Raw genomic sequence first — 15,925 nt, 5'->3', positions numbered from 1 at the left:
GATAAGGGGCATTGTACTAATTAAGACATATATTTTGAAATTTAAAATTTCTTTTTAGAGCTTTTATGACTTGAGCAATTAAGTCTACAAAGGTATCTTAAAATCTGATGCCCTAAAGTCATTTGACTTGGGAGATACCGGCCTAAAACCTGCTACTTGGGTCATCTAGAAAGTTTAAGGGGGAGACAAAAAAATTTAAAAATTAAAAATCAGAGAAAAAGTAAGTTTAAAAAAAAAAAAGAGAGAAAAAAAAAAAGCAAAAGCAAAAGCAAATGCCTTATAAGTCCCAACACTTGTTTGAGAAAATTTGACTTTCAATGAAGGAATAATAGCCTAATCGAGTCTTGACGGTCGAAGCAATCAAATAATTTGAGAATCCTTATTCATTGATGTGTTGACTTGCAACTAGTGACGTCCATCTGAATTGGAGAGGGTGAGAATAGTAATGAGAAATTCAATTTTAGATCACACGCCGGGAAAATAATGAAAAAGAATAAGTTTGGAGTGTGTGTGAATCTTGCGAGAAATGAAAGGATATATTTGACCATAGAGGGTCGAGAGTTGGAAAAACTGGTTAATTCATTTATGTCAAATTAGTTCTTCACACTAACACGTCAGTTTTGAATTGGTAAAGTGGATATTAGTTTGGTATTGTGATTTTGAAGCAATTAATAGATTTAATGTCGTGATTTCAAATCCTGAGGTAAACAGCTAAACGTCTAACCAAATATTTTTGCATGTTTGTTTGTTTATTGTTATTTAGGTTATAGTTTTGTTCGAGGACGAACAAAGGTTTAAGTTTTGGGGTTTTTGATGAGCACAATTTGTGTATTTATTTATACCACATTATTAAACTTTTAAGTCATCAAAATATTAATTTCTATTTAACTTAGGTTTTGTTTTTAGTGAAGGACCCGTTTTGAAACAATTGGGAAAGAAAATGATCAATTGGCTATTAAATAGAAGTTTGTGGACTAAACCTCACCTAAATAAAAGTTGAAGGATAAAAGCCGACAAAAGAGTGAAGAGAATGACAACCTTTCATTGCATGGAAGAATTGACGACCCCAAAGCAAATATCAATCTAATTGGGCCCCTTATTGACTAGGAGTGGGTAATTGAAATTAATGGGAATAGGGATTCCTGGAAAGAGTTGGGGGCTGCGGCTATAGGATCTCTCTCTCTCTCTCTCTCTATATACACACACACGCGCAAAGAAAAAAGAGGAGAGAGAGGAGGTAACTACCGGCTGGGAAGATAATTGGAGAGCTGCTTGGAGGTGAACACAAGCCAACTGGGATAAATAGATATATATACACATCACGCAGCTGGGGGAGAAGAAGACAGCGATACACAATTGTCGGTTGCTTGGAATTCTTGGAATTTAACATATATACAAGACAAACAAAAGTGGCAGCTTTGGGTAGAATTGGAGTTGGAATAAAATACAAGTTGGTTGCTGGGTTTTATGATATAGACAAAAAGGCAGCCGAAATTGATAGAAATTGGAGAGAAGATTGCTGGCTGCTTGGGCTGAATTTTATAAATAAACAACACACACAATTTGGAGCAGTTTGCAGTAAACGAGAAGAAAACAACCGGTTACACTCGCACAAAAGTCGTGCAAATTTGTGGAATTAATGGCGTTTCATCAATTTCTCGGTTATGTTTTTCCAATTTTATGTATTTAATTCCAATTTTATGTTATGCTAATTTTTCTCATATATTGAATGAAGATGAAACCCGTTATTATTTATTTTTAATTCAAGACATGAGGTTTGGTTAAATTCTTGCAATTGTTGATTAATCTTGCATGCTTAATTTTATTATTTGATTGTCTGATCGTCAATTAAATATATAGTTGCTTGTTGTAGTATTGGGAGGTTCACAATAAGTTTAGAACATTACATTATTAGCATACGTGCAATAAATTTTAGGAATAAAATTTATCACGTGTACAATCTTTGAGATAACTGTGAAATTGAATGCATTTTATTCATATGAATTCAGATTAGGAATATGATCAGGTCGTGAATAGGATAAATTTAATTTGTCTTGGAAAGAAAAATTAATTACAATAGAATTATCGATTGTCAAAAATACAAGAGCGAAACTAACTACATAGTCGAGAATTGGAATAGATAATAATAGGTGAATTCGTAATTCAATACACTATTCTCATATACATTTTAAATTCGCATTTTATATGTTTTCGTAGATTCAATTAGAATAATTAAAAATCACAAAAAAATCACTTTTAATTTGCGCGCTTTGAATTTAATGAAAGACTAGTACACTCAATTAAATTTTATTTCTCGTGGTACGATACTCTAACTCACTAGATCTATTACTTCTCAACGATCTTATACGCTTGCGGGTTTCACGCAAACACTGATCACATGCATCAAACACCCCATCCACTACAATACTTAATCACAAATCAACCATATAGTTGGTCACAAACACTTTTTATCCCACCTCGTCATCATTGTCGTTGCCGCCAACATAAACACAACAACTCTACCACCAACAACACTGTAGCTCCAAATGACTCTCAAACGGATTCGAATCCTGAAGCTGAGCAAGTAACCCAACTCGAGCTCAAAATCGATGAACCGGTCACCGACGCCTGCATTTCTTATATTAATGAATGACTTTTCGGTTTGGATTCGTCCACCATCAACATTGTCCCCTCCTTCTCGTCGGAGCTCTATCACTGCTAGTCGGTCTCCATAAATCTTGATTTTCAAAATAAGAATAATAAATCCAACCATTTGAAATTTATTGGGTGCAGCTTCTATTTTCACATAAATGTGGGTTTGGTGGGAAGAGTGAGGAGAGAGAGACGGAGAGAAATGAATTTTAGGGTTTGGGATTAAATTGGACTTAGATTAACACCCGATTTTTGATTTATGATTTTGAAAAGTCTTCCTCCACACCCTTTTAAACCTCTACGTGGGCCTTATTTGCATGAGGACCACCTTTCCTCCACACAGCTTCTGCCTTTTTCCTTTGGTAATCCGGCTGGAGATAGAAAATATCGTCGTGTCTAAGGACTCGTTACTTTTTTTTTTTTTTTGAGAAATAGTGAAAGATTTCAATTAATTTGCAAGTACAGATTTTTTTTAATAGAATTGGTATACGAAGACTGTCTTTTTGTGATTTGCTGTTGCGAAAAACTGTTTTTGGCAACAGCCAATTACAGAAAGACAGCTCAAATTCTATAGGAAAATTTGTATTTATAGCATTGTTCAAAATATTTTGTTTCACCCTGTTAGGCAATTGGGGCAGAGACGTGAACAAAGAATGTGATCTATACATAAATTTTTTTTATTTCATTTTTATTTTTTAGAATAGTTATATAGTCGATCCTATTGAACCGTCCAAATTCTATTAAATCGTTATCCATTCATTTCATGGGCATCCTTAAAGAGCTAGTTTTTACTTTTCTTCACCTGGATTAGTGTCCATATAAACTAATAGCCTGTTTGATTGGCCATTATTTTCCCTAGAAAATGCAAATGGAATTTCTGTTCTCACAAAATGGCTTGTTTGATAGCCTTTTAATTTCATGGAATCGGAATTCCACCAACCTTCGCCACATCAATATTTTCCTTCTATTGATTGAATTTGAATTCTCACCAAAATGGTGAGAATTTGAATTCTAGTTTTATTTTTTATTTTTTATTTTTTGTGGCAACGGAAACAAATTCTAAGAGTTATGTAAAAAAATATTTCCTTTTAATTTCATGTAAAACAAAACCAAACGAATACTAAAAGATAGATGATTTTCTTGAATTTTTTTGGATTTTGGCAATGGAAACAAATTTCATCCCCAATACCAGTAAATTTTATCTCTTTAATTGACAATTTTCATGTAAAATAAAGTCAATCGAACATCAAAATACACTTTTATTTCAACATTTTTCAAGTAGAAAATTATACCAATCAAACACAATAATTTACAATTCTCAAGAAAACGATTTTTAGGCAATTCAATTCGATGAAACTCGTTTTCTAAGTAATTCAGTTTCATCTTTACAATCAAACATACTTTAAGTGATGATTTAACAAAATAATAATAATAATAATGATTAGAGAAATGCTAAATGACCAGGGTCATTTGCACAGACCCTGGCCAGATTCTCTCTTATAGGAGGCCCACCCCATTTTTTAATGCCAAAAAATCATCCCCCCTCTCCCCCATAAAAAAGAATCTAGCCAGGGTATGTGCAAATGACCGTGGCCATTTAGCATTTCTCTAATTATTATCACTTGAGAATGAGCATGTAATTATAATACAAGGTCATTCGTTATTAATACATTAGGCACTAATGTTTCTATTTTTCCATTTTTTTACTTGGTTCATTTAGATATATATTTTTATATTGACGATTCTAAGATAGATAAAATGTAAGATACCGATTTAAAGAGTTCAACATATGTTGATGAAAAAATGAAGGAAAAAATTGGAAAATTAGAATTGGGCTAACATAGTTCTCGATTTTCAATCTTTCTAATCCCCAATCTATGTAAATTTGGGTCTCCACGTCAAGAATCGTCAAAATAGTAAGCAACTTTGAATTGGAAATAAATATTAAGTAGCTTGATAATTTTTCCTCTAACTTTGAGTGGCGTAGAAATTGTAAAGCGATCTTTAAGGTTTCAGAAATTTAAATAAATAAGAGACTTAAAACCACATTTTGAAGGTTGGGACATTAAAAAAGAAGAAGAATGAGAAGAAGAAGTTGTGTTATAACTCACCAACTCAATTATCAATTATGCTGTTACTTTTTTTTTTTTTTTTAAACATTTCACAAATAATATTAAAGATAAAAACTAATTCCTAATTCACTTCTGAACATTTTTTTTTTATTATTGTTGTTGTTATTATTTATATTAATATAAAATTTCCATTTTTATTATTTTTTAGTTTTAAATTTTTTTACAATACACTTTGCAACACAACGTGTTACAATGTTTTATATTATATTATTATATACATATGCCCTTATTTTAATTGCTATCATCAACATTCTTGCTATTGTGGAGATTGTTACAATTCCATTGCCTCATTGGAATCGTCATCGATAATCCGCTAGGCCTATTACCCCCTCCCCGCTTTAACATCTAATTGGGTGCGCATGTTTTGTTGCATAATTTTCTTTTCTTTTAATAACACAACTATGTTATTCCCTTATTTTGTTAATGTTTGAGTTCAATTCTTTAAAAATAATTTGTAATCATATATTTTCATAATAAAATAATTTACTTTTTTTTTATATCTACTCTTTAAATAAAAGTTAATCAAAAATTTTATTTTTTGTAAGATAATTTTTCCTCTAACTTTAAGTGGGGTGGATATTGTAAAGCGATCTCAAACAGTTTCAGAAATTTAAATAAATAAGAGACTTAAAACCACATTTTGAAGGTTGGGACATTAAAAAAATAGAAGAAGGAGAAGAAGAAGTTGTGTTATAACTCACCAACTCAATTATCGACTATGCTGTTACTTTTTTTTTCTTGAAAACATTTCACAAATAATATTAAAGATAAAACTAATTCCCATTTCACTTTTGAACATCTTTTTTATTATTGTTGTTGTTGTTATTATTTATATTATTATAAAAATGCCATTTTTATTATTTTTTAGTTTTGAATTTTTTAACAATACACTTTGCAACATAATGTGTTACAATGTTTTATATTATATTATTATATACATATGCCCTTATTTTATTTGCGATCGTCAACATTGTCGCTATTGTGGAGATTGTTACAATTCCATTGCCTCATTGGAATCGTCATCGATCATCAGCTAGGCCTATTACTCCCTCTCCGCTTTAACATCTAATTGGGTGCGCATGTTTTGTTGCATAATTTTCTTATGAATAACACAACTATGTTATTCCTTTAGTTTGTTAATGTTTGAGTTCAATTCTTTAAAAATAATTTGTAATCATATATTTTCATAATAAAATAATTTACACGTATTTTTTAAAAAAAAATCTACTATTTAAATACAAGTTACTCAAAAAATTTATTATAGAAAAAAGGGACTCAAATTGGGTTTTTATAAAGCACAAAATTAATCGAACCTCTTTGAAAAGGTATAATAAACAGAAAAAATAAAAAGAAAAAATAAATGCGCCTGGTAAGTATGATAAACAGAAGAAAATAAAAAGACAAAATAAATGTGCCAGGGAAGTCCAACCAATGGTAGTGCAAAACCCACAACTCTGCCCCACGAGGGCATAACTCAGCGGTGCAAAAGATAAGAGCGAGGTAGTCTCAATCTTGTTGACAGTTGCAGAGTGAGGGTTCGATTTTTGAGATATGAAATTGGACTCTTTGTGAGTATCAGTGTACGGACAAACTCTTCTTTCTTAACCTGTTGGGGCATATTTTTCGATTTACCTCCCTTACGATGCTCCAAACACGAGACCGGGGGTGGGGGTGTCAAGTTTGGGTTTCAACCCTTTTTTTAATTTTTTAATTTTTTAAACTCACCACTCTAATCACTTGTACTTCACCGGCCGTAAACCCTCACTCTCTTCGACGTCATTTGTCCATTTGCGTTTGTACCTTTGTTTTCTTCTTCCTTAACTGGAAAAATCGAACAGAAAACTTCCATCTTTGTCCATTTCTCTCTCTTACGTTCGGTATCTTGTAATTTTGTTCCGAACTTATATTTTTATTCTTTTCGAATCTTGGGAAATTATAATGATTTTCCAGAAATGTTTCTGTCTGTTGTTTTGAAAATTTGCTATTTACTTTTGCAGACCCAGTTTTATAACGATTTTCACGAAAATTCCCTATCCGTAGTTTTCAACTTTTTGTAGTTTTGTTTAGCAAATCAAGTTAGTTTACTTTCTGGGTTTTGAAGGGCAAAAAGAAAAAAAGGTCAGTTCTATCTCACTTTTTTCTATCTCTATCTCTCACACACATACTCACACTATAATGCGTGTGAATTCGACTGTGAACATAGAATTTGGCGAAGTAAAGAAGCTATGGTGAGAAAACACGGGTGGCAACTACCAGCTCACACCTATCAGGTTCTGCTGCAGATTAATTCTCTCTTTACCTTGTTGTATTTTTCGAGATATTCTTTTTGCGCTGTTAGTTAATTAATTGATTTGTTCTTGCTGTTTATAATTGAAATTGCTTACAGTTGGGGGAAATGACAACGGTGGGCTATTTTGCTGGGGTATTAGCTTATGGAGGAGTAGTTGCTGGATCCAAATTATGAAGAAAAGTGAAATTGGTAAAAAAAAAAAAAAAAAAAAAAAAAAAAAAAAAAATCTTCAAGGATATAACTTATGGGACAAGTAGGTAAATATAATAATTTTATATTCATATAGGATGATGCATAAGGAGATTTCCATTAACTGAAAGAGCAATCATCTGACCAATATTCTATCTTGTACTTCTCCACCTTAGGGTAGACTTTGGTGATTCTATTATATAATATAAAGAATGATAATATTTAGCATCATTTGCAATGTTGTAAAAATCAGACCGGATAGGACCAGCTGGTTCAACTGCTCTCTCTCTCTCTCGCTCTTTATTTATTTATTTTTTGCTTTTTCGAGTTTTAAGATACCCAGCATGTTACTTCGATTTATGGTTGACAAATTGGTAGAGACTGAGCTGTGGAAATAGGGAATTCCAATTTAACACAATCAATTAAATAGATTAATGGAAATGGCATATCAAAAGATTAGGGATAAGATAAATATAACTAAGATTGAAAACAAGATTCCGAATAAAATAATGTGAAACTAAAATTATTTAATTTATTTTAGGGTGTGACAAAGGTGGGAGAAGTTTTGCATGTTTTCTTAATCACGTGGAAACAGCACGTGTATTTTTTTTTTTTTTTATCTCTTGATACTTTGATGAAACTGTTTAAGTTGCAGCCATATAATTTTATGTTCGTCCCTTAACGTAATACTGGTGATTAATTAATGAAGGTACTTCGCTAATGTGACATAACTGGATTTTTTAATGTTGGATCTCATGAGAATTTGCTTTTTTATATTTTATCCACTTAAAAATACTGACTTAACCTGGACGTTATCTTTAACAGGTTATTGCTATCACTGTGTTTTGCATTTTAGTGGTTGCATTTTATGCTTTCTTTGCTCCTTTCCTTGGAGGCGAGATCTGGGAGTATGCTCTCATTGCTGCCTATTCTCCAGTGGTATGTAAATTCAGCTGACTCTGTAAGGCTTGCAAGTACCAACATTCTATTCTTTGCACAGATTTGAAAATAAGAACTTATTGATGAGAACAAAAATGACTGAATTTGAGTAGAGAATAGTCCTGACGATTGAAACAAAATGATGAAAGGATCGTTTGAACAATGAAGCAGGGAACTGGAGCTAGTTGTAAGCCAATCAACTTCTTTCTGGCTGAGGCACTAGGTGAATTAACTTGCGAAGAGTTCAAAACTACCAGGGACTATTAAGTGTAATTGGTCTAATTGATGTGAACTGTTCTCACATATTCAAATGCATCACCACTATTACTATGGGCAGATCCGCAAAAGATTTCATTCAGATTTAATTGTAATATTTGTGATCCATTATTTGGTCAAGATTTGAGACGCTTAATGAAGGCCTCATGTGAGGCTCGCCTCAAAGCATAAGCCTTGAGTTCTTTTCAAAATACTGCTCGACATAGAACCTTAAACTTGGGACACTTCGAGCGAATGAAAGAAGGGAGTTCGACTATTTTGTGAGACCAAGCTGAAAGCTAGGACGACAATAGTAGAACATTAGAAGAAAAGGGGGGAGAGAGAGAGAGAGACAGACTGACAGAGACAGATAGTAAAACGGTAACCATCTTCGAAATATGAAATTTTGATGTTTCAGGTAGAACAGTATTCATAGAGGAGCTGTACAACCCTAGCTTTTATCTTGCACCTGCTACCGTCCTATAGGTCTCAAGTCAGGAGAGTGATCAGTCCCCACATATTAGGAAAAAACTATATAATCCAACTAAATAGAAGAAGACAACACTGAAGATAATAGTAATATCCACAATACAATTGATAATACTAATTTTTGATATATAGGTATGCTATGATACATCGACAGAGACACATGTATCCGACACGACACATGTCAGACATGTCATGCATACACACGATTTTTCAAAAGCGTATTGACATGTAATGTACCTCTTGAAAATATTTCTTTGACAGTTTTAAGCAGTGATTGATATTTATATATTGCTCATGTCTTTACTGCTTTCATTTTTATTTAAACCTTACATTACATGGGTCTTCAACTTTGTACACTTTGACTCGAAAGGTGCTTACTGGCCTGTGTATCTTCGGAGTTAGCCATGACTCTATTTTCTGGATATATACACGTATAGAATTAAGATGTTGTGATGTTTAACCAATGCAGGCACTCCTCGTTTTCATTCTTTATGTTCGGTGTACTGCTATTAACCCAGCAGATCCTGGTATCATGTCGAAATTTGATCCTGAGCTAACACAGAAAGCTAGGGAAAAGCACGGATCGCTTGCACAGGGTCTGCCTATAAAATTTGATGAAATGAGTAATGGGACTCATTCACCTTCATCCTCGGCTTCAAGAAGCTCTAGAGCAGGAGCTAACTCGAGTAAGAACGGTTCGGTTGAGTCTGTGAGAACCGCTAGTCAAGTTATATCTCCAAGGAGGAAGTCATCTTGCCATAATTTTGGAGGAATATTCTGTGTAACCCCACCCAAAAAAAAAAAAAATGGAAAAAAGAAAAAAGGATCAGAATGGTGTGGAATAGCTGTATTTCTTCATGTTCTATATATAGGAAAGTTAGGAAGCCAAAAGTTATATTCACTTCCCTATTATGTCATTGGAGATGCAATCACCCCTTATAAAGTCCAGCTTATACTTACTTCTTAATATTAGCATAGCCACTTTTATATAAGAATGTTAAAAGTTTTCATAATTTGATCACTCTTGAAGATGGATCGCAGTACGCAATGAACATTTCAATGAAACATAGAACTCAAACTGATAACTGTTTTCTTATTATAATACTCTGAAGACTTCTTAATTCTAAGATAAATTATTTTAACACCTTGCTGATTCTCAAATCTGAAATGCATTCTCTAGCCTGTAAAATTTATTAAGGTATCAGACAAGACCAATGAAAAATAATTACATCGAACAATCCCACCCATTGGAGAAAATGCTGGTATTGCCATTGGTTATCAGGCATTTTAAGCATGTGGTGTTTCTTCAGAGACATGGTTTATGATCGACGTCTTATATCTGTGCCAAGTTGACTGCCATTATTGAAAGCAGCTTTCTTACCTTTTCTACAGCAGTTTTGTTCTACTTCAGGGGATGTTTAATACTGTGTTCATAACAGAACTTTTTTATTGCATTAAGCTCATCTTTAAAGTTGCAAAAAAGGAGCTGGCATAGACATTGGTTTTGTGGTTTACACTTGTTAGCTTTGTTTCCTTTTATTAAGACCTTGAAAATCTATATTGAATGTGATTAAGACCTTCAAAATCTATACTAAATGTGTTTCTCTCACTGAGAAAGTGTCCAGCCTTGGAAATATGCATGCTCGGTCGATATTCACTTATCAATTATGTAAGAGAGAGACAGTTAGTGACAGTCACTTATTGGTCAAGGTGTCCAAGATTCTAAAGTGGTAAAAAGAGTTGAGTAAAACAGTATAACAAGAGCCATTAGAGGAAATATTTTAAAGGTCTCAAAAGGCAAAGTTATCTGAATTATGTAAACCAACATGAGTGAATATATTTTATCTCATAACAAGCGTATGATACAACATTGTTGTCATATTAGTTGCAAGTAGAACTAATGCATGCACTCAACAGTATGCCTTGATCAGAAACAATACATCGGTAGTTGTGTCGCAGTTTACATTTTTTGTATATGGTTGGCTCTCTGTCTTTTTCTCTATCTCAACCAATGTTTTGTTTCTTTAAGAATAACATATGACAGGATTGATTGAAGACTTGAACTGAGTAGAAGTCATACTGATTATGGTGCTCAGAATTGATCTGTGAACGAACCAACCTTGAAAATCAAACAAAGAGATTGATTGGAAATTAGGTGCTACAGGGAGATTTGTATGCTTTAGAGATTGTTTTAGTTGATTACAAAGCTTCCTATTTCGGTTCATAGAAGGTCTATATTAAGAAGCCTTGGCGATCTCTTGACACACCTCTTAATTGATTTGACCACCATGTACGGTGGTTTTGAAAGATGAAAACCGCTTCTCCACATATGGGTTACAGGGTGGTAAATCCTATCTTTACCCAGCAGCAGTTGGAGCCTTATGAACTGGGCTGATCTCCTCTTCACTGGGTTTCACAGTATTTACAGAAAAACCAATATTAGTCAGATAACTCATTAATTTCATATCTATAGATGTCCAACACTGCCCAATATTCTTAGATCTTCTTATCAACACGTGGACTTCAGCCTTTTCCTATCACCCTAATGGGTATTTTCAACATATGATTTAACACTTTGTGAGTTAGACCATAACTACTGTGTTTTGATTCATAAAGTCTCTTGAAATTGATACACAGTTGTGACCTTTCTTGAGAAAATACACACTGGATTCTTTACATATATTTTGGATCGTGTAAAACTCTCTTAATCATTGATGTTCTAGCATTGGAACTTCTTCGATGAATTTTAAATAACCTCCTCCATGGATTCTATTAAATGGATTAAGTATACTCCTTTTAGACTGAAAGTACTAATCTTATGCAGATGGATGGGAAAAAAAAAAACGAGAGGACTTTGTGATAAAATGCGTACACAAATATCAGTTTCTATGTCATTATTTCTTGTACTTATGTATCCTGTGTTCAGAAATTTCCATGCAATGTTGTTTTTTCAACTTAACTCATATATCTTGGCTCTCATAACCAAATCTGCTACTTTGTAGGTTGGTAAGTTCAGTAAACATTGTAGAAGTTGCGACAAATGTGTGGATGGATTCGATCACCATTGTCGGGTACTTGATGTGTATGGTTTACATTATGCATCTTTCATGTCTTCGGGTATTTGAGATAGTAATTCTTTAAATTAAGGAATCTAACTTCATTGTGTTGATTATTCCAGTGGCTGAACAACTGTGTTGGGCGAAAAAACTATGTAACATTTATATCACTAATGGCCATCAGTCTTGTATGGGTACGTTTGGAGGGAAACTATAGACTGAATGGATGTTAAGCTTTAGATCTCTGAACTCTGATCTCTTTCTATCTCAGCTTGTTATTGAAGCTGGAGTTGGAATTGCAGTTGTAGTTCGTTGCTTCGTTAATAAGAAGAGCATGGAGACTGAAATAGTTGATAGACTAGGAAATGGTTTCTCTAGGTCTCCATTTGCAGCTGTTGTGGTAATATTACCTTCAAATATGACTTCAAAGCTAGTTTCCCCCCCTTTTTTTCTTTTTTTCCCCATTAACTAATAATGCCAATAGTTCTTATCATGATTAATATTCCGTTCTGCAGATCGTATGTACAGCAGTGTCTTTGTTGGCTTGCATGCCCTTGGCTGAACTTTTCTTTTTCCACATGATACTAATTAGAAAGGTATGTACCTTGAGTTCTATTTTCTCTATGATTTGCCAATCTATATATAATTTCTAATGAATTAGGAGTACAGTTTACAATCTTCAAATACTTTTACAGTGGAATGTTGCTTTTGAATTTGTAATAAATTCTTTAAGGGGATCTATTGTTTTGAAAGAGATACCTGGAATGGAGGATTCTAAATTCAGGTGATCATATAACTTGCTGTGTTGTATCAGGGAATTACAACTTATGAATATGTTGTGGCAATGAGGGCCATGAGCGAGGCACCTGCTGGTGCTTCTATGGATTTGGAACTCCCTAATATAATATATTCTCCGTCTGGGTCTGCTACTACTGGCTTCAGTGGTGGAAGTTCAATGGGCCTGCAGTATAAAGGAGCATGGTGCACCCCTCCTAGGGTGTTTGTTGATTATCAGGTGAACTTAAGTTTTACTTTCTGGTTAGATAAGACATGCTAGAAGCTGTTTATGGATATACAGAATTATGAATGTGTTTGGCGAAGCTTAAATAGTTCTGTTATGAGAAGTTATGGGAAAGAGTATGTTACAGCAGCTTTAATGATTTTTTTTTGATTGATTTTTTGTTTCTAAACATGTCTGGAAAGTAAGAACTTAATTTGAGAGTAACTCTTATGTTAATGTTAGAATAAGTAGTTTATTTCAAGTTTTGATCAATAAATCCAATTATATACTTTAAAACTTGCTTACTTATAGTTAACTTTTTAAGCTAAGCGAAAGATGCTCCATATGTAGCTGTTTGGTTTTTTTACTTACCTCTGACTTGTGCACCTGGCTGGAGTTTATTTAATTACAAATTTTTTGGCTGAACACTGACAATTCTCACCTGCTTGTTTATACACTGTCAGACTTGTTTATGTTTAATGCCTTTTCCAAAATGGTTCTTCTTATGGAAGAATCGACAGTATAGTACAGAATACTACTTTAAACTGATCATAATGCAGTCGTTCTGCCGGTCAGATTTTCATAATGCAGTGGTTCTTTGATCAATCTAAAACACACACAGTTATCTTGTAAGTTTCTGCTTTGTGAATTCTTGTCAAATGGAATGTTTGCAAAAGATTGAAATTCTCCGGAAGCTTCAACTTTATTTTCAACAAATTGCTGTCCAATTTCTTACTGATGCTTTCTGGCCATGAGCTTTTCACCATTTCAATTTGAGGAAAAAATAAAGAAAATTTTGGCTCCTGTAATTAATCTCTTGACAAATAGTTTTACAATTCCCATTATTTTTCTTTAATTCTGCTATCCTTCATTCAATAAAATGTATTTCCTTTGCCTCTCGTGATTATTTACTCTCAACTCATCTCAAACCCTAGATTATTTCATAATTGTTCACTCTGCATCTTAACCGTGAATATCAGGAAGAAGTTGCACCTCAGCTGGGACCTGGAATGGTACGGTCAACAGTTGATCCAGATGCTGCTGGATTTGGTGAGAAGGGAAATAAAGCACTGAAAAGACAGGTTCGTAGAAGTGCATGGAAACTTGCAAAACTAGATTCCAATGAAGCTATAAAAGCAGCTGCAAAAGCGAGGGCATCGTCCTCTGTATTGCGTCCTGTTGATAACAAACGCTTACCAGATTCTGAATTAAGTTCCAGCGAGAATGCGAGTGTTAGAAGCAGTGTAAGCACCGAAATTGGAGGAAACAAAAATTTCAGAAACGATTTGAAACTCTCTCCTCCGCGAAATTTTCATGCCCTGAGTCAAGGCAGCCGTGATGAATATGAAACTGGCACTCAAAGTGTGAGTAGCTTCAGCAGTCCCAGCCATGTTCATGAATCAGTCATGCTAAGTCCCCTTCCTCAAGCTCATGGTTTGAGACACTTTGTTGCCACTAATTCAGCACCAGCCGGTGTGGTTCCTGATCGACCTTTAACCTCAAGAACCGTTTTCCCGAGTAATAGTCCTCCAGTGTTGCACACTTCATCAGGGTTCGATGAAAATATCATGCAAAAGAGTAGCACTATGGATCCATTACTACTCTCTGCTCCTGCTCCTGCTCCTGCTCCTGCTCCTGCTGTTCCTGCTCCGGCTCCGGCTCCGGCTCCGGCTCCGGCTCCTGCTCCTGCTCTGGCTGCGGGTCTGGGTCCAACTGCTTCTCTCCTCAGAGATGTTAAAAGGACATCTGTTGTTTGGGACCAAGAAGCTGGAAGGTACATCTCTGTTCCAGTGTCAGCTTCAGAATCCCGGAGAAAATCATCTTTACAAGCAGGAGTATCAAACCCAAATACTGCGCTAAGTAATATTGATAAGAGACCTGCAGTTCTACCTCGGGAGTCTTTGCAGCTGCCTGCTATAAAGCCTCCTGTCCGGCAGTCGGAGAAGCTAATGTACACCGGGGAGTCCATCTTCTTTGGCGGCCCACTTTTGACCGCTCCAATTAGAGATGGTTTGAAGACTGAGACAGGCCCAAGTTCGAGAGATGGCCAAGATAGGTTGCCTTTAAGTTTGCCACGAGAAACAAGATTCAAGAGGGACTCTACCTCGAACCAGCTTCCAGTCTTTGTTCTTGGGGATTTTGAACCGAATCATCCATCTGGGTCAGGTCTGAAGTAGTTTATCTTAATCTCCTGCTGTTCATTCTCCAATATATCAGTGTGAAATTGGAGAGTAACTATGGAGCAGCTTTTGAACCCTCTGGAACTTTTCCCAATCAATTGCAGCTTGTGATGCAACTGAGTGACTAGGTTCCGGCATCTTTTTCTTGGTGGAAACTTTCCCATCAATTTTGCATTAACACGAAAGTAGTCGTAATCAGAGATGATGTCCGAGAGATCTACTCCACTTTCCGGGTATAACCTAAATTAATCTCTTCTATGCATGAGCGAGCTCCATTCGTATTCCTAGAAGACTACCATTCTATCAGATTTGGTTGCAAGTTTGATAATTTCTTCCCGTTAATATATTGCTGAGTTTGCTTGTTTACAAGTAGAGGCGGACATGGTCCCGTTCGGTTCGGTTCCATACCATAATTACATTTTAAATATTTACAACAATACTATATAAATACAACTAATAACATATTCAATTATAGTTTTTACAAATTAATGAAGTCCAATAAAAAAATATATAAATAACAAGTTGTCCAATAAGATTAATTTACCAACATATAGTCATATACAAATATCAAAAAGTGGATACTAATATTAAAATATTGACGATTCATATCAATAATTTATTTGCTTCAGCCTTCAAGTCTACATTAAAAAAAAAAAAATCTTGGATTAGAAGTCATAGAGATAAAATATTTTTAAATAATATTAATACTGACTAACTATTTGATTTAATTATCAATTGGGTCA

The 15,925-nt window shown here is 34.3% G+C and overlaps 1 protein-coding gene across 1 annotated transcript; it reads left to right on the top strand.

The window, feature by feature from the left end:
• Positions 1-6,517: 6,517 nt before the first annotated feature.
• LOC111390328 (probable protein S-acyltransferase 19) lies at positions 6,518-15,548 on the top strand. The gene is made up of 12 exons (XM_023015348.1): positions 6,518-7,054; positions 8,089-8,202; positions 9,416-9,727; positions 10,152-10,208; positions 10,319-10,435; positions 10,522-10,656; positions 11,949-12,017; positions 12,125-12,196; positions 12,274-12,402; positions 12,518-12,598; positions 12,817-13,017; positions 13,983-15,548. Exons 1-12 carry the CDS (start codon positions 7,010-7,012, stop codon positions 15,177-15,179), a joined length of 2,529 nt encoding a protein of 842 aa, XP_022871116.1. The 5' UTR covers positions 6,518-7,009; the 3' UTR covers positions 15,180-15,548.
• Positions 15,549-15,925: the final 377 nt, after the last annotated feature.

Source organism: Olea europaea, unplaced genomic scaffold (assembly GCF_002742605.1).
Source record: "Olea europaea var. sylvestris unplaced genomic scaffold, O_europaea_v1 scaffold671, whole genome shotgun sequence".
In the NCBI taxonomy this organism is placed as follows: domain Eukaryota; kingdom Viridiplantae; phylum Streptophyta; class Magnoliopsida; order Lamiales; family Oleaceae; genus Olea; species Olea europaea.
The sequence above is the reverse complement of the archived record's forward strand: the minus strand, read 5'-3'. Positions and strand labels throughout refer to the sequence as shown.